The following is a 21,516-nucleotide window of genomic DNA, read 5'->3' on the forward strand; positions in this document are numbered from 1 at the left end:
ATCATGTCATGCTTGACATTGACTGTGAAGTAAAAGACACCACTGAACTTATTTAGATGTAAAACTAACTTTCAAAGTGAGGCACCTAAACAACTCGCTTCAAATTTCAACTATGGAATGGGAAAGTCCATTCAAAACTAATAATCTCATTTCTATATGAGTTTGGAAAACATCACGCACATAGCACTAGACAATACTTATTTCTCCGAAGATCTGGGTAGACTTAAGAGAGCAAGTGACACTGTGAAAGGATTTTGGTGTTTACCTTACACAAGAGTTCCAGTCTGCCAAACCCACCAAAGAAGTTCTGAAGGTATAGGATGACCAGAGAAAAGTTTATTATCAACACTGCTGTCTTTCCCAGTCTGATGCCTAGGTGCCTGATCTCCTTCCAGGCTAAGAATACAGAAACTACCTATCTATGAATCCATGAGCTTTTGAAAGGACCTATTTGAAATATCAACACAGGATGCTAGAAATGCAGGTTCAAACTTCTCAGTATAAAAAGAACTTGTTTCTAATTTCATAGGCATGCAGGCAATATCAGTAAGCCATACCATCAGAAGATTTTAAAAGAAAAGTGTCCTGAACACTGAATACCAATGTTTCATTCTGATTTTCAGTCTTAATAAGCCCTGATGTAAATGTACATAATTGTATAGGAAACAGATTTTCAGCTGAACTTGTCTCTCTGTTGCTTTAACATCTCAGTACTCAGAGTGCTGTTTCTCAGATACTCTGTCCCAGGTGTCTAACTCTCACACACTAATCTGATCATTTATAATGCTAGGTAAAAATACCATTAATATTGGTAAATGATTAAATGGTGAGGCAGTGTGCACCATAATGCATTGTTCGCTTTTTTTGTTTCTAACCCATTAATAAATTCAGTTTGAGCAGGCGTTGTCTACCCTGCAAATTTGTCATACAACAACAGCATGGGATTGCATAATTAAAAATCATGATAAGGAAGATAGTCATATAGAAATACTGGCCATGGATATGAACTATGAATTCTAGAAGCTCTTTGGTGTTTAACTAAAAATCATTTTAATGATTACAGTTAACAGATTTGAACGATCTGGAGCCATAACATCAGTAAAAAAGAATAGATTAATACTATTTGACCAGTACACAATTCCTGAATGAATCAGTGTGTAAATATAATTTTTAAAATAATCTCTCATTCAGCTGAGGAACCCTACCAGAGCTCCTTATTTTCTAAAAAAATAGTATACTTTTTTTAAGTCAATGAAAAATTATTGCTTTTTCTTTAGCAGTATACTTTGTAAAGATGGAAGAGTTTTTAACATTTTCACTGTTCTTCACTGCACAGCAGCAGTCAGGGCAGGAGTGGATTTATGTAAGGAAATCCTACAGGTCAGCTACAGAAATACTTTTAGAATCATGGAACATCCCGAGTTGAAAGGGATCCACAAGGATCACTGAGTACAAAGCTGACTCCATACAGGGCAACTTGAAGGCTAAACAATCTATCTAAGAGCATTTTCTAATATTTATATTTATATCATTCTATAAATAAATTTACCTATTAAGACAGTTTCATGCAATTTCCAACATTCACTGCATGCTTCATTAATATAATCACTTATCTTGAAAAAAAATGTGACTTACATGTTACCTCTTTTACAAATTCAACTTTTTTCAATCAGATATGTTTCAAGACATACATTCTTCCTAAGAACTTCACAGATTTGATTTTTAAGAACTTGTACAAGCTTTCAGCATCTACCTTTCTCTAAATAACCTACCAAATTTAAAGGCTAATTTTTTTAAATCTTGCCACTGCTCGAAATAGTGAAATTCTTTTTTATTACAAGAACTTCCAGTCTTCTGAAAGAGGTCTCAGTTACCCTCTGCTTATCCTTGTCTTCTGAATTTTGTGTGTTTGGTTTGATGCTTTATTTTGTACTTTATTTATGGTGAACCAGACTTCCTTATGGAGATATGCAAGTATTAGGCATAAACTGTCCAGCAAAGCTCAAGCTACTAAGTGCCACAGTAGTGCTGCTTCAGATTTATAATAATTAGTATTAGAAATAATAAAACAATTGATTTGGGTCCTGGTTACCCAGGCCACCATTAGAATACTAAGATATAAACAGAATACTAGGATACAAAAAAGTAGCTCAATTCTGTGTTGTTTAAAATTCACAAAAGTCTTATCCTTTAAAAAAAACCCAAAACACTGCTCTGCAATCTTCAAAAGGGCACAATTACTTTGGAGATTGATACTTTAATCTTCATGAGAAATCAACAGATTTTCCAACATCCCCTTGAGACACCAGTATACACTACCACTGATAATACCACGTTAGTATAATGCAGCATCCTGGTAGACCCACATGCACAAACTTTATTATCTACCAGTCCCTTCCTGCAAGCAAACATCTTACTGTAACTGCAGTACACTAAAGATTTGATGCTGCTATTTTTTACTCTGTTCCTTTCTTTCAGCTACATTTATGAACATCTTACTCTGCTGCAGTAAAACAAATCTCTCCAAAACCAATCATGAAGTATGGTAAAAATACTTTAGTGCATATCTATGCATAAATATTTTATTTATTTATATATATATATATATACTTTTTTAATATATATATGTATATGAATGTAAACCCAAAAATGAAGTCATGTTAATATGTATGGCAATTCTTATGAAAAAGCTATATGCTTGTAAAAAAGGAACAGGTATATATTAAAGGACAGTATCAATTTCCTTGTTCCTGTGGTTTGTGAGCTACGCTGTATGTACAACAATCAGACTATTACAAACAATTATGTATCCACAAGCAAAACCTTATCCATGTATAAGTCTAACTCTGAAACAACCTCTTTTGTACTGAAAATCTGTTTCAGCTTCAATCCTACATTATTACCCATTCAAGAAGGGCTTTGAACTGAGGAAAGACACTGTTGAATGAACTCCAGATGGTCAGGTATGAAGACTGTCATGTGATTTTATACAGCACAAGCTTAGAATAAGTTATTTTATGAAAAACCACCCCCAAAGCCTCAAAATACTCTCGAGGAATACACAATCAAAACAAGTTGGAGTATTTCAGTAAAATAATTTAGTCTGGAGATACATTTCAATTTGTCTTTATAGCACATGTGAATTTTGGATTACTGAAATAATGTGGAAGATATAGCTGTTAGTCACAATATTGGTTAAAAGCCAATGAAAACTGAACACCTCTCCTCCTGCCAAGACGAAAATAAGTAAGGAAACCACTCAGGCCTGTCATATAATTTAAATGATCAACATAAAAATGTTAACACTCACATTTACAAGTAAAAAAATGGCCAACATTTCTAGATTTAAGGTGACCGTAGAAACCTACTTCAAGTTGTTGAATGGTCTCTACAAAATCGAGTTTGATTTCTGCTTCAATGCCATTTTATCCTAGGCATCCTTGTCTGAGTCTGTTTTCCCACTAACTAGCCTTGAGCACTCTCAAGGCTTTTGATGCTTGGGAAAGACTCTGTACACAGCACTCCTTTTTTCCATGCTGGTCTTGCCTATGGCTCTGAAGAATTAGACTGGCAACACCCCTTGCAGAAGTTTTTCCATCAGTTACCTGAAATCTCCATTTCACAGACACTGTGTAACTCAAAGGCACAATAACACCAACAGCTAACAGCCTTACAAGTAAACTCCTGCAAGGCAGGTGGTGTCCAGACCATTCAGTGGAACATCACTTAGAAAATATTCTTCATTGTTTCTCAAACACTTATGTGATTTTATATGTAACATGTATAAACACACACAGTACAGTAAGATACAAATTTTTCCTGTATTAGACATAATATATTTTGTGTTGCAATTTCTGAGAAATGATACTGGTGTTCCATTCCTATTCCAATAAATATTGACGTATTTTCTTCCAAGGGGAATGATATCCATAGAAAGAGGAGTACTGAATACTTCAATGGCTGCACAATATTCTCAGAATAAACAGTGAACCAAGGCAAAAATACTGCTTCAAATCACCCTGAAAGGGATCTAAATTCAGATTTCACAGATACCACTTGAATAACCTAATTATGGTCATATAAAGGAGGGAATAGGAAAATACAATCTCCATGCGATGATCTACACCTATTTTGTCTTGAATTAGCTCTTAGTTCCAAGTATTTGTTTAAAAAATGAAACTATAGACATAAAATGTAATGCTATTAGTTTAATTCAGGCATAATGCAAAATTTTTTCTGGTAGAGCCTAGAAATATTGTACTGATCAAAATAATGTTGCATGGCCATGCAATTGAAGAGGTGACAAAAAGAAAAAGACAAAAAATACCTGAAAAATACTCTTTGTCACATTTGAGCCATTTAGTGGAAATTTTCTAAATTATTCAGTCCAAGGCAGGTACAAGAAATGGAAAATTTCAACATAAGGAATTAACAGTTCAAAAAAATGTTGAGCACCTTGGGACTAATGTCATTTGGCTAAAAGCTGCATGCACCTTTAGCTAAAGACCATGGTACTAGCTCCACCTTAAAGGATTTATTTATGCATGCAATAAAACCAGGAAAGGATGGAGAGACAAAACCTTTATTAGAGAATGAAGTTAGCAATATTAAATTCTTCAAAATGGAACATATTCATGAACATAAAACAGTAACTTGATGTAGTGGCTTGGATGAAACTATTGCACAAAATAAAATCTACTGCTCTCAATACTCAACACAAAATAATTTTGGAAAACGGTAGAAGCCACTAAAACCCTTGGCTTACCAACGAATCTGTACAAATATTTAGAGATGTAAAGCAGGCAACACAACAAATCTACTGGTAAAGGTTCACATAGAACTTTATTGCCCTGTAGGAAAGTAAAGAATTTTAGGAATCTTTATAATCCTGTTGGGCCTGTAAAAACAGAAACAAAGAGAGGTCAAAGGATCTCAATGGATGGCTAGGTTGCAAAGCATGTGCACAGTGAAATACTTTAATTTCTAATTTTAGTTTGGACAACAGGTAGTATCAAGACCACTGAAGTCTATTGATTTCAGTAAGAGTATTCTAAATCATTATAAATTATAAATTTTATTAGTAAGAGTATTATAAATACTACTTCACGATACAGGATGTCACAATGCACATGCATGCCAGCCATCAGCACAATCCAAGTATTAAACTTCCAAAACTCAGGCCTTAGAACATGGTCAATAGCTTTCTTGACTATTTTTCTAATCAGAGTCCAAAGCATGCAATTTCAAGAAAGTAAGTCCAAATGTTTGAAGTATAAATATTTACATTTTGAAACTATTCATCAGAGGAAAGAAGCTGAGCAACCCCTAGTGGTAGCAGAAAAATACCTTCTGAAAAAAATGCAAAATGTTTTGCAGATATTTTCAAAAATACACACAAATTATAAACACAAATTCCTATATTATATGCACTGTCCGAAGTAGATGATAACATTTAGAAAAAACTAAAAGTAAAAAATTATGCATGACTCATAGCTGTTTTCCCTAGAATTCAATTAGGAAGTGATAATTCTGATTGATAAAACACTCCAACATAGAAGTCTTAAAATACATTTAGAATTACATTTTCATATATTTTTCTCAAAGAGAACATATTTTGTTTTCTAATTCTAAGATGTTCTAATGCAGCTACTGCCAAATTCACCATCATCATTTAGGGAGGGATTTACAAACTCTACCAGTGAAATGCAAATGTGATATTATTAAAAAAAAGCGAATACTTTTTTGTATTTTTTTAAGTGGTTATCTAGAATTCAGTTTTATCAGCTCTCTTCTATAAATTGTCACTTTCTCTTCCTTCTTTTATGCTCAGAAATAAGAAAGAACACTGCCAGTACAAGCTATACTTTTTCTCCATTCAACTTTTTTGAACCTCACTCCAGTTCAGTGAGATTTTCTGTTAGCCATCAGCTGCTCAAGATTTTCATGCATAACCATCAGAACAAAGTAGATACAAAGGTAGAGATGAATGCTCCTAGAAACATCAATATCAAACCATATCTGAACTCTCTAAAGTCTTTCACTAGTTATCCATACACTTGTATTAAAAAGAAAAGCCCTTGCTCTATGGCCACCAATGATTCCATGCCTCCAGCCATGACCAAAATAGAGGGACGGGCTTCATGGAGTCCAGGTCATTTCAGATACCACAACTCTGGACACCAATAGATATTCTAGAAATAAAAGAGTGAGCCCCAAACTATGCTCTCCTTTTTTCCAGAAAATGTAATTTTGAAGACAGTATTTCCAAAATCAAAGACAACACTGAGTCATAAAATCACACTTAAAGGTGCACAATTAAAAATCACCTTACAGCTCAGTTCTTGACTTTCACTGTTTCTAAGGTGCACAACTAAAAATCACCTTAGAGCTCAGTTCTTGATTTTCACTGTTTCTAAGGTGACTTTTTAAACTTATTTTCAGTCTAAAAATTAGTTTAGGCAGAAAAAGCTCATTGCTGGAACACCTGCAGCTATTCCAAAGATGATAAAAAAGGATCTCAAGAGATTTTAAGTCAATCTTTAACATATCACCACACAGTAGGAAAAAAAACAACCAAACAAAAAAAAATCCCCCAATATTTCACATGCCTTCATAATACTACTATAGCATTTTGTGCTGTCACAATCAGCAGAGCAGAAACTTGGGTGTGCACTGAAAATAATCAATTAAAGTTTAGAGACTTAAATCACAAGATCACAAGACTCCTGTGATCGACTAATGGTTACCAATGTTAGATACAAGAAGTCTGACATACAAATCTGACATTAACAGGAAAAAAAGGACAACATAACAGGTATCTTGGATGAATTTGTGAAAACATTCTCATTAGTATTTTTAAAGATCTCTGACTTCTTATTGGAAAATATGTACAATTTTACTAAAAATAATCTACTGATAAGGCATAGTACAGTCTGTCCACCTGTATTGTCTAATTGATAAAGACAGCTGAACAGAACTTTCTTTTTTCACATTTAAGAAACTTTCTGTCACACCATCTTGCAATGAATCACATGAAAATAAAAATATCATACCTCCAAGTTGTTGAGATGCTGTTTTTCAAGGAGCTGCTGCATTTCTTTCAGATTTTTCTGGAAGAGAAGTTGGTGACTGTCCATGTCTGTTCTACTGCTCTCCTGTATTGTTTCATCACAGCCAAAAGTTGCTGAATTCTCCTTCTGAGGGAAAGAATCACTTCTACATGCTGATGAGCATGAAGTGTCATCCGTGGTTCTTGATACAAACAAGCAAATTATTACTTTATCTTATTTCTATGCATCGACTGTATATTTTTAAATATGTTCCTTACCAGAAGTATACAACATCAGTAAATGATGACAAACCCAACAAATGCTGTTAGTACTATCTGAATGTGTCCAACACTTTCCATTTTAAAACTTCTCTCTTGTTTATTTATAAATAGAATTTTCTGATTGTGTTGTTGGGTGACTGCTTCAAGCTACATTAATATGGAAAATGTCAGCCAACAGTTTGGTAATTTACTGAAATGGAACATGGAGGGTTTTATTAAAAAAAAAAAAAAAAGAACAGGAAAATGGCTTTTATTTTTTCCATAAAGTTGGCTTATGCAGAGCGTAATTATATTGATGCTGTCAGGTATTCCCTTACTTCAAAGAGCAAGAAGGCTTTCTAGTATCCATAGGGCCCAAATCTACCAATGATGTGTAATGTCAGTATTGTGGTGTGTTAAACAATTGGTATTTGCTGCCTAACAAAAAAAAAAAAAATCTTTAGAGTAGCTAGTGTAGTTGGGCCCTCTGACCAGCTCTTAGTTGAAGATATATGTTTCACATATGTACAGAAATTCAATAACCTCTTTCTTTCATTTCTATCTATTTCTTCAGCTTAAGGTTTTTCTTCTGAGCCTTCTCTTCCTGCACCTAAAATTGTCCCTTTTCTTTTTACTGGATCTGTTTCAAGTGGGTAAATAATCTAATACGACCTTTTTTATTTTGTATTTATCACAACATTTACAGTTTTAGGGCAATGGAAAATGGAAACTTTCAAACCCTTAAGATTATTGTCATTTTTCAAGAGATTTTATACAAGACTGCAAAAAACATTGGCTCAATTGCAGTGACCTAAGGAGAGCATAAAATGGAATTTATTATTTCTGATGAGATGGCTGACAGGAAAAAGGGAGAACAAATTTACATATTTATTTACTGAACTTAGAAAACTACATGCTGTTTTCTTTTGAATGGCAGATATTCTCCCGATCCCAAATCTTTTTTGTTATTGTGGACCAGACTGACTGACACCTGGCTCCCAAAAATGTGGTTTGTTGGTTTTTTGACACACACAACTCTCTTTATATTTATTTGAGTGCTTAGACTATTCAAATTTATAAAAATTTCTACATGCTTGGACCATTTATATTTACAAAAGTTTAAATATTCCAACTTTTCTACAGACCATTTTTGATTCGTCATATTAAACTTTATATCCCAAGACTCAACTTCATCAAACATATCAATTTTAAATACCAATAGGGAAATATATCCTGTAAAAAGAGCAGCATGCTATTTACACACCTAATGTACAAACATCCCCGTGTCTGTTGGCTAATGAGTTGTCCAAAATCTTTGCTTTAGCATTCAATAACTAAACCCTACTAGAAGCAAAACAGCTCTACTGCAGCATGGAATACACTTATTAGGTGTTTCAGGACTTTTGCTTTCTCCAAGAGGAGTTAATATGTCTCCATTGCTTAAATTTTTTTTACACCCTTTAAAAGACAGACATTATGAATCCTAGAATCTTGTAAAATTCAGATATTCACTTGGGTCTGAAGCTATATTTATCTTGCATACTTAATAGACTATTCATTTCTTCCTTTAAGAGGCACTGTCAATTAATTCTAGGCATTCTCTTTCTGAGGAAGGGTAAATTCTAAAGATGACACAAGATTTTTAGCTTCAGCATTTATAAAATTTTAAGAAGCAACAGAAATACAGAAAGGTATCTACTACTTCATATGAGTTAGTTATTACCCGTCCCAAAATATCCAATTAAAGGGATTCTAAGAAATTTTTAAAGCTTTACAGCTCAAAACTGGTGACTTTTAAAGAACCTTCACTGTTCAGAACCATCTCAAAATGTTCTTCTGTTTTATCTGTACTAGCTGTCTTGCGATCTCCCCATAGGTCATAGTGGACTCAACTTTTTAACCTTTCAGATGCTGGGGTCACTTATTTTAATTTTTTTTCCTTGAGAAATTTCTAATTTCAAACTTACAGAAATATAATTAACCTCAAGATTCTTAGCTTTCTCTCAAATTGTTTACTAGGGGAAAACAAACTGTAAAAGAATACGAACACATAATTTCCTTAGGAAAATAGTTTAAGAAAATGAAGGCCAGAAAAAGAACACACTATCATTATTAAAGGATAGTGAGTTTTTACATTATACAAATAAAAATGGAGTGGCAGCACTCTAAGAAATGGTAAGTGGTTTGTGCAATGTGTTGCACAAGAAGCAGCTTGAAAAAAGTTGAAAAATAAGGAAAGAAATTATTAAGGCAGTGAGATGCTGTCCTTAATCAAGCTTATGAGTGAAATGAGACAAATGAGCAGCAAACCTGAGATAGGGTTCAAAAACATCTACGTTTTATGTATAAATGAAACTTAGATTTAACAGGTAGATTTCTTGTTTGTTTCTTTGGTTTTGTTGCTGCAATCTTCCTATGAATGTGGACTAGAAAATAGCATGAGTGTTAAGCTCTATGAGTTATAAAATATTTTCTCAACTGACCATTTTATCACCTGAAAATGTGTTAATCAGAGCAGAGATATGTAAACAAGTTGAGTATCAAAGTCACACTGAAGAACACACTGAAGCCCAAAAGTAGGGAGACCCCTTTCAGGCAGAATTTATCTCTGTTCTGAACATCTGCACAATTTATATAATGCAGAAAAAAACTGAAATGCAGAAAGGAATAACAAAAGCAGGAACAACAAAAATAACCCCTTGAGCTGAAATGTTAAAGAAATGAGAGGTTAGGAAAGAGATAATCAGGAACTAGTAGGAAATACAGCAGATAAATAAAGTATATATGAAGGAACATTCTGTTACAAGTCAAGGTATCTTAGAAACAGTGCTGTTTAGAATGAAAAGTATGCAAACAAAATTTTATGTGATACAAAATGAAATTTCAGGTCAAATTTTTACCAGGACACTCTTGATTCACATAGAGAATGAGAAATATAAAGGAATGATAGCTGGAAAGAAGATCCTTGGGTGAACATATAAACTAGCGTATCCTTGAATGTCAAAAGGAGAAAAATATGGATACAAAATCACCTAGACAGAATAATTCTGAGAACAGCAAATGATTTGATAACCATGGCAATCTCAGTTGGGCTATAACTGACTGGAGATTGGGTTAATCTTGACTATTCCCAGAATTTGACTGAGGGGAAAAGGTTTATGTCATCTCCTCTGCTGTCTTACCAACTGGACACAAACAACTCAACGAAATTGCACAATGTTTCACTGGTAAAGTTCACAGAAGTGCTCTCTTTGACACTAGAGAAATGCCCTACAATTTCTTAAAGGTAATTGTCTGCTCTTTATTGAATACGGTAAGAAATTTACTTCCTTTGATCATCAGAATAAACAGGAATGCTTACCTGAAGTTGATTTTATTTATGTTTTGCAAGCACTGTCCTCGTGTTAAAACTGATCCTTTAATTTGTTCAAGAGCTTCTTCTAACTGAAAAGCTGCTTTTGTCTGGACTGGAGGGATCAGAGCTAAAAACACACAATGGAGAAAGATTTTTTTAAAATTGGAATATTTTACCATAAATGGTTTGGTTAAGTTGCTGAAGTTTGGAAGCCTAAATCCAGACAGTTACAATAAACACAGTAGTTTAGCATTATTAGACATGCAAGAGCGCTTTGAGTTCCTCTGAAACAAAATCCCAGTCTATTTAAGTGTTTACAGTCACACATGTATTCAACAGTTTTGCTATTTGCTTTTAAACTGCACTATTGAAAAAATACAAGATTAAAAAAAACTAACTTTGTTTTTACATCATGATTATTCCACTCATGCACTAAGCCAAAGTTATGGCTTGCAGATATTTTACAGAGGCCAAATTGTAACTTAATAATTGAACCAGTGGAGAAAGAAAAAGTCCAGACAGGCACAATGTGTTGCCACTTTCAAGTGAGTAGAAGTAGGATAGAGAGTACCAGAGGCAGAATTTCTATAAAGGAAAACCAAGAGAAAAAACTGTGATTCCTGCTATTGCTACACAGTCTGGGCTGTCAGTAGAGCTATGAAGAAGCCTTGAACCAGTACTGTTGTATTTTGTTATTTTAATCTGACATTTGATCTTGAAGTCAGAGACATTACCTCACAGCTGGCACAACTGCAGTTGGGAGAGTAAATCTGTTAAAGAATACCTAAGTAATAGACCATATCTTAAGCATTTGAACACTGGAAAGTTGACGGGAAATCAGACTTGGCCAATGCTGCCACAAACTCCTGCCAATCTGCACTGATTCCAAGAAAGCAGGAACTGAGCTGAAGTGATCATTGCTTCCCAGCAAGAGAACAGCTTAGAAAGTGGACTAATTCAGAAAAAAAGAAAAGTTACAGACCATATTAATATATGCTGGAACTGCATTTACCTAATGACAAACAAAATACACATTTTGGAATATTTTATATCCAAAGGTCCAAAGAGGGAATCATTACACTATCCTAGTAACTGGCCTTTTAACACCTCTCACCCAGCTGTGGAAGAACAGTACTGCAACCAATAAGCACACTGCAGTCAAAAAAGTGGGGAAAACCCAGGAAGCCAAATACCTCAAAGAGGTCATGTACTTAGTGTGACTGGAATACAGTGAAATATCTCAAAATATAGTTTTTAGAAAAAAAAAAAAGTTTTTACTTCCCCTACACAATTGTTCTATCTATCAGATCTGAGCTTCTTGTCATTTGCTTTGCTTTTGTGAATTCGATTACTTTGAATGAAGTTAATTGTTCTGTTTACCAACAGAAAAAACTAACAGCCTCCAGAGCTCCCTTCCAACCTTAACTATTCGCTGATTCTGTGAATATAAAAACACTTGTATTCTGAATAACAGTTAATTGACAAACCTGTTTGTTTCTGCTGAGAAAAGGACTGATGAGCATGTTGGAACTTAGCAGTTGCCTCCTGAAATTTAATTTTCCTCTCCTGCAGAACTTTTTCTCTAAATCTTTGTTCTTTTGCTTCTTCTTCCTTCTGTCTTTCTTCAAAGGCTCTGTATTTAAGAAGCAAAAGTAGATAATTCCTATATTTATGAATTACATTTACTGAAACACTAGTAACTTACTTGCTTACCAACTTGCCATTTTAGTACAAAAGCTTGTTGGTTCCTAAATTAAATGCTATTAACTTCAGCACAGCTCTATTTTTAGAGTTTGTTGGAAGGTAAACAGGATAGTGGGTGATGAAGAGTCACAACATGCTTTAATTTCTTAGCCTCAACCAGGGATTTGATTCTTTTTTATATGTGAATTAACATGCAGATTCCACCAGTTCTTGTCACCAATGTGACTTTTAAAACAGCCTTTACAGTACCACATAAGTGTATCATAGTCAGCAGATCAGTAGAAAGGTTAACTGCAAATTCTCTGGGTGTGCTTTTCATAAGCTGTTGGGAAAATAAAAAACTGTTTAAAAGATGTTATTTTGAAATAACACAAAGGAACTACAGCTTTTATCTATAAACATGCAAGAGAAAGTATCAAGTTGTAGTTGTTAAGAAGCTTCCTCAAAGACAATCACTTTAGCAGCACAAAATGGGATAAAACAGTAACACAAAACTATACTTGACAGAATCTATTATTAAAAATACATTAAATGGGTCCTCTCACTGGTTGGAAAGCAAAGCAGACTCTAGTCAAAAACAACCATCATCAGAAAAGTTTCCTTCAGCAGGCATAATCTTCATGAAGCTATGTAGAATCTTTTCTTCTGCCGACAGAATCATCAACTTTTACTGACAAATTAGCTCCCTGAGTGAAATATACCCAGAATATTTATTGGCACAGTGCCTATGTAGGCATGTCAGATTTAATGATTTTAAACTAAAAGAGGGTAGATTCAGACTAGATATAGGGAAGAAATTTTCTTATAGTGAGGGTGGTGAACCACCGGAGCAGGTAACCCAGAGAGGTTGTAGATGCCCCATCCCTGGAAACATTCTATTCTAAAACAGTAATACTGTAAAAGTAATGGTCTTCACATGAAACTTCCAAAGCCTGCCATGCAAAGATCACTACAGCTGGGAGCTTCCCATCTGTGTATTAGAAACGTGATTTAACAGGTCACTAGTACACTAAGTAGGGTCCCCCTCTAGCCAGAATTAGTGCAAAGTTTAGCCAAATTCTTTGTTTCTCTCAACACAATAAAATACCTTCCCATAACTCCAATCACTAGCAGTTGCTTCACAGCTCTTCTCGCTTAATGGAGCAATGCTGCTACTTCACAGAGCTCCTCCTCAACTCAAGCTATTTTAATTATTATTCCCTTTGCTTTTCAGGGAAAAAATTCAAACTGAAATAATCAACTTGACCCTCTCTAGTATTCCTTCAATGTGATGACTGATCTCCTGGGAAAACAAACAAAAAATGATTGGAAATAGGTACTTTTTATTTTAGAAAGCATAAAGGCTGTAATTGCACAATAGTAAAAAAATGGAAGAACTGCCAACCAATTCCCAAGTACACACTTATACAGGAATATTCACTTTAATCCACTTGGAAGCCAAAGCACAGAAGAGAGAGAGACAAAAAACTTTCACTATTTTGAAAATTCATATATAGCTGTCAAAAAATGTTAGAACTAAAAAGTAGAACTAGAGTTCATTTTCCACATTCAGTATTCCTGAATTTCACTCACCGTAAAATCTAATACAGAAATACACAATTTTATCTTGACTAAATGAAATTCACAGGAGAGGAAACAGACTTGCTTATCCTCATAAGTACTTTAAACACATTCTTCCTGAGGCCCTTTAATATCTCTAGAAGCTGATCAAGGCCTTTAGTTGAACTGTAGTTGTTAAATTCAGACATGTGGGAAATTCTACAATTTTATACCTGGAGTAATTCCAGCATATAACTCCAAAAAGGAAAAAAGTCAATTCTGACAGCGTATTTTTTTTTCAGATTATTTTGAATATGGTTTAGCTATACTCTTCCACATTCCTAATCATGAGTATGAAAAAAGAACTGTTGTTCCATATACTTGGGAATGAGACAGGCCAAATGCTGATGCAAGAGGTCTTTTTCAGCGCAGCTCATCATGATCAATATTTGGTTTGGATTAAGACAAGAAGGAGAAAAAAGGATCTTACTTCGAAATAAGAAAATACATTAAAGTTATTCGGGGAACCCTTACTAGCTTCTTGACCTTGCAGAATGTAAATTGTAACACCCAGGATCATTATGTAAAATAAATAATTTTAAAAATGCACATTTACATCTTACAGAAAAACATTTAAAGCAAATGTTTGTTCATGCACTCTCCTTATGTCACCAGCTTAGGTTCATATCACAGATGTAACATTGGCAAAAGAGTATGGCTTCAAGATGGATAGCTAGCAGAAGAATTTCCTGACTGGTGTTTTTTTAACCCAATTTTTCTGTCTACTATAAACAACCCAGTGGTGCAGCAATTTTTGAAATGGCTGCCAAAATATTTATGGAGAATTTGGAATACAAAAAATACTTAGCTGTCTCACATATACAGACATTATGTGGAAGGCATTTTTATGTTAAAAACAGTATGATTAGATGGTAGAACTATTTCCTGGATAATTTTATTAAATTCTCTTCACAGTGAAGTGATGGATGCTACATTTCCAGGTGGACTAAATGCTTACTACTGCATTGGATGAAAATGATAATTAAAAAGGAATATATATAGTGTGTATGGAGTGCTATGAAATGAATGTTTTGATACTGAGTTGATATTACTCTTCCATTGCCACATCATATTGCAAACCAGTGCACGGTAATTTTAAAATTGAGGTAGGGAGATATTTGTATGGTCAATGACAACAGTAGGATGAAGACAAGGTTAGAATGCAGTGTCACATTCAAAATTCCTTTCATGGGCAAACATGAAGCAATCTTATATCCCTAAAAAGATCTGTGGACATTGCCCAAAAATCAACTTTTTTAATCTGAGACACTTCCCAAGACCAGGAACACATAACACATATTAAATCTATTCCTTCATCTTCTTTGATTATCGTATGTTGAATACAAAAAGACAGCCCGTAATTGCTGCAAGAGCTTCAGAAAGACCAACCCTTACAATACTGTATGGACTCACAGAGGGCTGTCCTGCAATATGCCCCAAAGATCCACAGGTGAGCTGCCTGCACTAGGTACCAGTTGTCACATTCCAAGTCTTGTTCATAGGCAACACCCAAGCACACCTTATATAGTCAAGCATGCTTTTTTCTTAGCATAATTCAAATCTTAAGAGTCCAATTACCATTAATCCAGAATTGTTACTGAAAAAGAATAATACTGTTAGAATACTTCTATACAGAAAAAGGCTCAGTAATAGTGATATACCAGTTAAAACTGTTATTCACATATTGAGTTTCTATCCCCTTTCCTGATGCTCATTCTTGCATTGCTGTTTCGCATCCCAAGACTTGTTGTTTGATTCTGGTTGTGCTGGAGTGTTAAGGTGAACTGGCAGCATCTGGAGTTCCTTCACCAGGAACAACAGGATTTTCATGTAACGCTTTCTTCTCCCTCACCATAGGATCCACTTGTATTTGCTAATTCACTTTTACACCTCTGCTCTATCACCATCAATCTGTAGCTCCACAGTACCTCCAAATATTCCATACATGGTGCCTTCTATGTATGTTACACACTATTATTTTCTCCTCTTCATTACCTCTAAAGCCAGGTTTGTCAGATCTAGTTCTGCACTTCTTTAGCTGACTATTGGCGAGTATAGCCATAGGGCCTCCAGTGCCAAGCCTGTGTGCCATCTCTTACCATTCCCTGCCTGTACTCCTCCATGCCACATCCTGCACCTCCAGTTTTCAGACTGCTACCATACCAGGCCTGCATTTCTCTATACTACTTCATGATTTTAGTGTCATAAATATCTCATTCTCTGCATAGAATAACTGCTTCTTACTGCTATCTACATAAAACTACAATAAAAAAATAAACAAAGGCAAAATTAGCCATAGACACCTGGTCTTTTAGAGAAATTGCTGTTACAGCTAAACCAAGGAAAACAAAGCTGCTGCCAGGTCAAGAAAAGTTCAGAGAGCAAGTTTGGCGAGCATCTGTTCCAAGGCCTTGCAAATTCAGCACAATCCTGTGGCCCATTATCAGAAATGGCAGTACTGCATTGCAAGTCCACATCACAGTGGTTACAGTGATCACACACTTCTCACAGTTCCATTCTGATGCAGAAAGAAATAGAAAATTCTTAACACTCTGCCCTCTCTGTTTACCAAGTGCTGACATTGTTCTCATATTTCTGGCTATAAACTGCTTCTCATTCTCTATTAACAAAACTGGTGAATGATTTAAAGAGCTTTTATGAAATAATCAATGTTAATCAGCCAGTAGGTGGAGCACAAAGCTTGTGCATATGTTGAAAACAAAGTATTATGGAAAGAACAATAGATTGGGAATAGATTGGAAACAGATATAGATTTCCTTCCCCAGTTTCAACAGACAGATTAGCTTTTTCAAGGTAATTCAAAATGCTGAACCAAGATAACCAGCTGTAAGGTTTATTTTAAAATGCACATAGACAGCTGCATTTCGAGAATGAACCAGCTACCTGCAGACAGTAACATCACAGCAAAATAGGAAGCACATTTTGCACTGAGCAGTAACAGCATGAAGTCTGCAGTCCCCAGCAAAACTGACAGCTGGTATTTAGAAAGCGGTGTGTTATAGAAACATAAAATATGATATCCTGTTCATTTGCATTAAGTATGTGCTTAGTCAGAAGCTCTTATTACCAGAATACTGTTATTTAAACAAAATATCTGCCAGCTACTGCCCCAGAGAACACTTGATTCTCAATCTGATCTTGAAATTGCAACTTCATGCTTCAGTGAGACAAGAAAGAAATTGATTTCTTTACACTCAGGCAGCAACTTGTAAAAACTGTAGGCTATTTTTTTTGCTGTGTTGAAGTACTGCTGTTAACACAAAATTAAGGAGTTTGGTCAGTGCAAGAGATGCAAAGAAACAGACGATATCAGAGGGATTGAAAAAGATCTAAGTTACTGAGACTTTTATTTCCAAACCTTTCCTTGATCTTTCTGAGCAAGTGATGCTTTTGTCTTTTACTACTAAACCAATTAACTGTGTACAGCTTGTAGATGAGTATTCTTAATGCTGAAGGTGCTGCATTTTAGAAGTATTGACAACAAATGTACAGTAGACTGTCAGGGAAAATTTTATTACAAGTACATATAGAAAAGGTTGAAAATAGAAGACCTCAATCTGCAAGAAACTTGCATATGCAGATCTCATTAGCTTAAAAAGTGCTTTGGTACAACTTTGTTTAAAGGAGGCCTGCCATTGATCCCTGAAAAAAGCCACAAATTAAAACCCACAGAAAAGTTTTCCTCCACAAAGCAACATGAAGAGAATGAACCTAAATGACACAAGATTAAAGACAGAGCAGAAACTCTTCTGTATCTTCACTAGTGCTTAATCCTAAAAGGAAATTCACTGCTTTTACTTTTTTAGTAGAAAAGTTATAAACTTAAGGTTGACACAAAATTTGGTTAGGCTTGATCAACTTCATAAAATTCTGCAAAGAAATGACAGTCCTGTGCATGAGAGCTTGTAGATATTATCTGTTTGGCCTTTACTAAGGCTGCTGGTACTGTCTCCCCTATGTTCATCAAAAACGAGATGCTGCTGTACAGGCTGAATGAGCAGAGTGTGAGGTGGAATGTAAATGTTTTGAATGGTCAGGCCCCAAAAGCACTGATCAGTGACCCAAAGTCCTAATGGAGGCCAGGACATAGTGGTGAACCCTAGCAGTCAGTACTGGGCCAAATCCCCTTTAACATCTTTATTAAACATAGAAACACAGAATCATTTGGGTTAGAAAAGACCTCTAAGATCATCAACTCCAACAACAAGCCCAGCATGGCCAAGTCCACCACTAAATCACATCTTGAAGTATACCACATGCAACCATTCCAATGGGCAGCCTTTTCCAATGCTTGACAATCATCTTCATGAAGAAAATTTTCCTAGTATCCAATCTAAACCTCCCCTGGTGCAATTTGAGGCCATTTCCTTTCATGCTGTAGCACTTGTTACTTGAGAGAAAGGACCAACTTTGCTGCCAAGCAGGTCAGTGGTATCCTGAACTGCACTAGGCAAAGCCTAGCCAGCATTTAGAGGAAAGTGATCCTTCCCCTCTGCTCAGCACTAGGCAGGCCACAGCTGAAGGACTGTGCCCAGCTCTGGTCTCCTCAGTACAAGACAGACACGGACAGACCGGAGACAGTTCAATGAAAAGCCACAGAGATGATGAAGGGACTGGAGAATCTCTCTAGGAAGGCTGAAAGATTTGGGACTGTTCAGCCTGGAGAAGAGAAGGCTCAAAGAAATCTTAATGTCTACAAATTCCTGGAAGGAAGGTGCAAAGAGGAGAGAGCCAGGTTGTCTTCAGTGATGCCTACTGACAGGACCAAACTGAAACACAGAAGTTTCCTTTGGAATATCAGGAAACACTTTTTTTTTAGGTAAGGATGATAGCACTGACACAGATTGCCCTGAGAGGTTGTGGCGTCTCCATTCTTGGAGAAGCTCAAAAGCGATTCCTGGGCAACCAGCTCTAGGTGGCCCTTCCTGAGTGGAGGTGTTCAACCAGATCAAGAGGTCCCTTCCAACCTCGACCATTCTATGTGAAGGTTAGAGGTAGAAAATGGACTGTCACACTCCACAGCGCACTCATTCCTACTCGCCATATAAAGAATGTAGAAGATACACATTTTCTTTTGAAATTATACACCAGCAGTGTCAAGAATAACTCCTGATACATGCCTGTAAATCTTGGCAGAGAGAATTTTGGGTGCTGCTGGATGAGAATGTGGAGCTTAAGAACATCATGCTACCCTTGAGAAATCATCATCATATCTAACACCTTAACACGTGTAAGAAAGCTAATGGAACTTGGTTCATATAGATGTGAGACATGACCTGAGGGTTGATCAATCAATTCCTACCTGCATAACTGCCAGGAAAAAATATTTAGATTCAAGGAACTTTATTTTCGAATTACTTTCCTGCACATATGCAGTGACCCTTAATTTTTACTTATATATGTCATAGCTTATAACATTATATGCACTTACTACCTTTCTAACATTAAACAACTCACTTCAGTTATTAGGAGAAAACTTGCTACCACAGACTTCTATTTGAACTGCTTATTGTGCTAATAATTATGCCATTATTAATTATCACAAATTGAAACGTCTTCATTTTATGAATACCATACCTAAATTTTTAACTGGCTCACCTGAGTAACTTGGATTTATACTGTGTTTCTTAAGGCTACAAAGAAATACATATGGAAATGTATTTATGTATCCATGAGTATTACTTTAACTACACCAGTCTGTCAAAAATATGCAGGCTGTCTGGTACTTGCTTTTACATTAGAGTATAATATTTCAAGACCAGTAATACAATAAACAGTGTTCATCTGAGATGTGTAGCATTACAGTGGTTCTGTTCCAGAAAAAGAAATTAGGTATTTAATTTTTCAACTGAGACTCAGTTTATTATCTGTAAAGATTGTGGGTTGCACTCTGTCTTTAATTACCCACAGGTGATTATATCTCTCTTCCACTTTTTATTTCAAAACGTAAGTTGATAGCACATACTGTCAGGCTAAAATGGCAATATAAACAATACATACCACCTCTCTTATGAACATATGCAATAAATAAACATTGTACAACAGAAGTCACCAGATAAGGGAACTGTGGGGCACGAGCATTAATGAGTTAACAAAAGGCAGAGGAAGCTGGTCTGAGGCTGGGGGCTTGCAAGGAGGAACCCTTCTGCCTCTGCAGTACACACAGCTGAGCTCCCTGTATGTGTGAGCACCACCTCAGTGTGAGGGAAAAAACCTCTCTGCCCATTACACGACTCACAGCACTTCACTGAGACATTTCAGTGCATAATTTACTTAATCCATTTGCCACAGAGTATTTCATGGCTTTGCACTCTCATGTTTGCAGAAGACAGACTATGTAAAGCTGTTTAAAATGTCAGTACAAAATAAGTTTATTATAAGTATAATCCTGTACAACAAAAATATTGCTTTGTGTTTACTGGGAAGTGGGAGCACAAAGCCTTGGCATGAAGGGGAGGCTGTGCAGCTGTTTCACCATGAAGACAGAAAAACACACACTTCAGAAGGCAACAACTGCCTTCTGCTGGCCCCCACTGTACAGCTGAGTGCATTTTTCATACCTCCACTGAAGCTAATAAAACTCAGAACACCAGAAATGCAGATCAGAGCCACAGGATGAAAGTGCTACTTACCTTTATTTTATAAGAGATGCGACTACAGCGAGTTTCCAAAAATTAGCAAGTAAATCAGAATATTGCTCTTTTTATTTTATTTGTCCTATAGCAAGAAACTGAATTAGTGAAACTTTTCAGCTTAGATTTGTCTAGGCCAAAGCAGTGAGCTATTTATCAAAGTGAACATGAAAATAGTAGAGATATATTGATCTGTCTCAAGGTTTTGACTCTTTTTGGTTTGGTTTTCTCTTTTCTTTTTTTTACAATCATCCATTAAAGGAACCCTAGTTACTTGCCTTCTTCTTCTGTTTGTCTCCATCAAATATTTCATTGCCTTGCTCCGATGCATTTTTTGATCCTTTTTTAATGCCCGACGTTCTTCTTGTAAATCCTGTTCAAAATGAAACATTAAATCTCTACCCCTAGAACTGTGTTAAGGACAATAGAAACTGGATACAACTGCTCATTAAATGATAAAATAGACTGTGTGAATGGCCTTCTATAAAGTAGGTCCCATAATTGTATGTTACAGTCATAACTAACTTTATGCTCATCTAGAAAAAAATGAAATTGCATTTTAATTTTTAAAAGGATTTTAGGAGAGGCTTTGCACTTATCTTTCCTGATGCCACCAGCTGAAAAATCCCACCTTTATTGTTTATTTTGTGTAGTTATCTAAACCTGTAACATAAGGATGCAGGTATGACAGGGAAAATGTAAAACACTAAACATGCCCCCACACCCTAAAGGATTAGTTGTTTACACTGAAATTGATTAACGTCATTAAATAAAAGCTCCCCACAGAGCCAGATCAGCCCTGCATCATGCCAGTAATTATTTAAGTAGCACTGTGCGGGCGGATCTTAAAGAGTTTGTGGCAGTAGTTCTTACTACTAAAATTCAAAAAACAAGAA

At 35.5% G+C, this 21,516-nt stretch overlaps 1 protein-coding gene across 1 annotated transcript in view; it reads right to left on the reverse strand.

Annotated features, from left to right (window-relative positions):
• Positions 1-21,516, reverse strand: part of CEP126 (centrosomal protein 126) — a 34,477-nt gene that overhangs the window by 12,546 nt on the left and 415 nt on the right. Inside the window, exons 2-5 of the mRNA XM_030954070.1 lie at positions 20,899-21,024; positions 12,152-12,297; positions 10,671-10,791; positions 7,053-7,251 (exon numbers count right to left, since the gene is read on the reverse strand). Of these exons, the coding sequence (XP_030809930.1) occupies positions 7,053-7,251; positions 10,671-10,791; positions 12,152-12,297; positions 20,899-21,024 (592 nt within the window). The remainder of the gene's footprint in view (positions 1-7,052; positions 7,252-10,670; positions 10,792-12,151; positions 12,298-20,898; positions 21,025-21,516) is intronic.

The sequence above is a fragment of the Camarhynchus parvulus genome, chromosome 1 (assembly GCF_901933205.1).
Source record: "Camarhynchus parvulus chromosome 1, STF_HiC, whole genome shotgun sequence".
Lineage (NCBI taxonomy): Eukaryota > Metazoa > Chordata > Aves > Passeriformes > Thraupidae > Camarhynchus > Camarhynchus parvulus.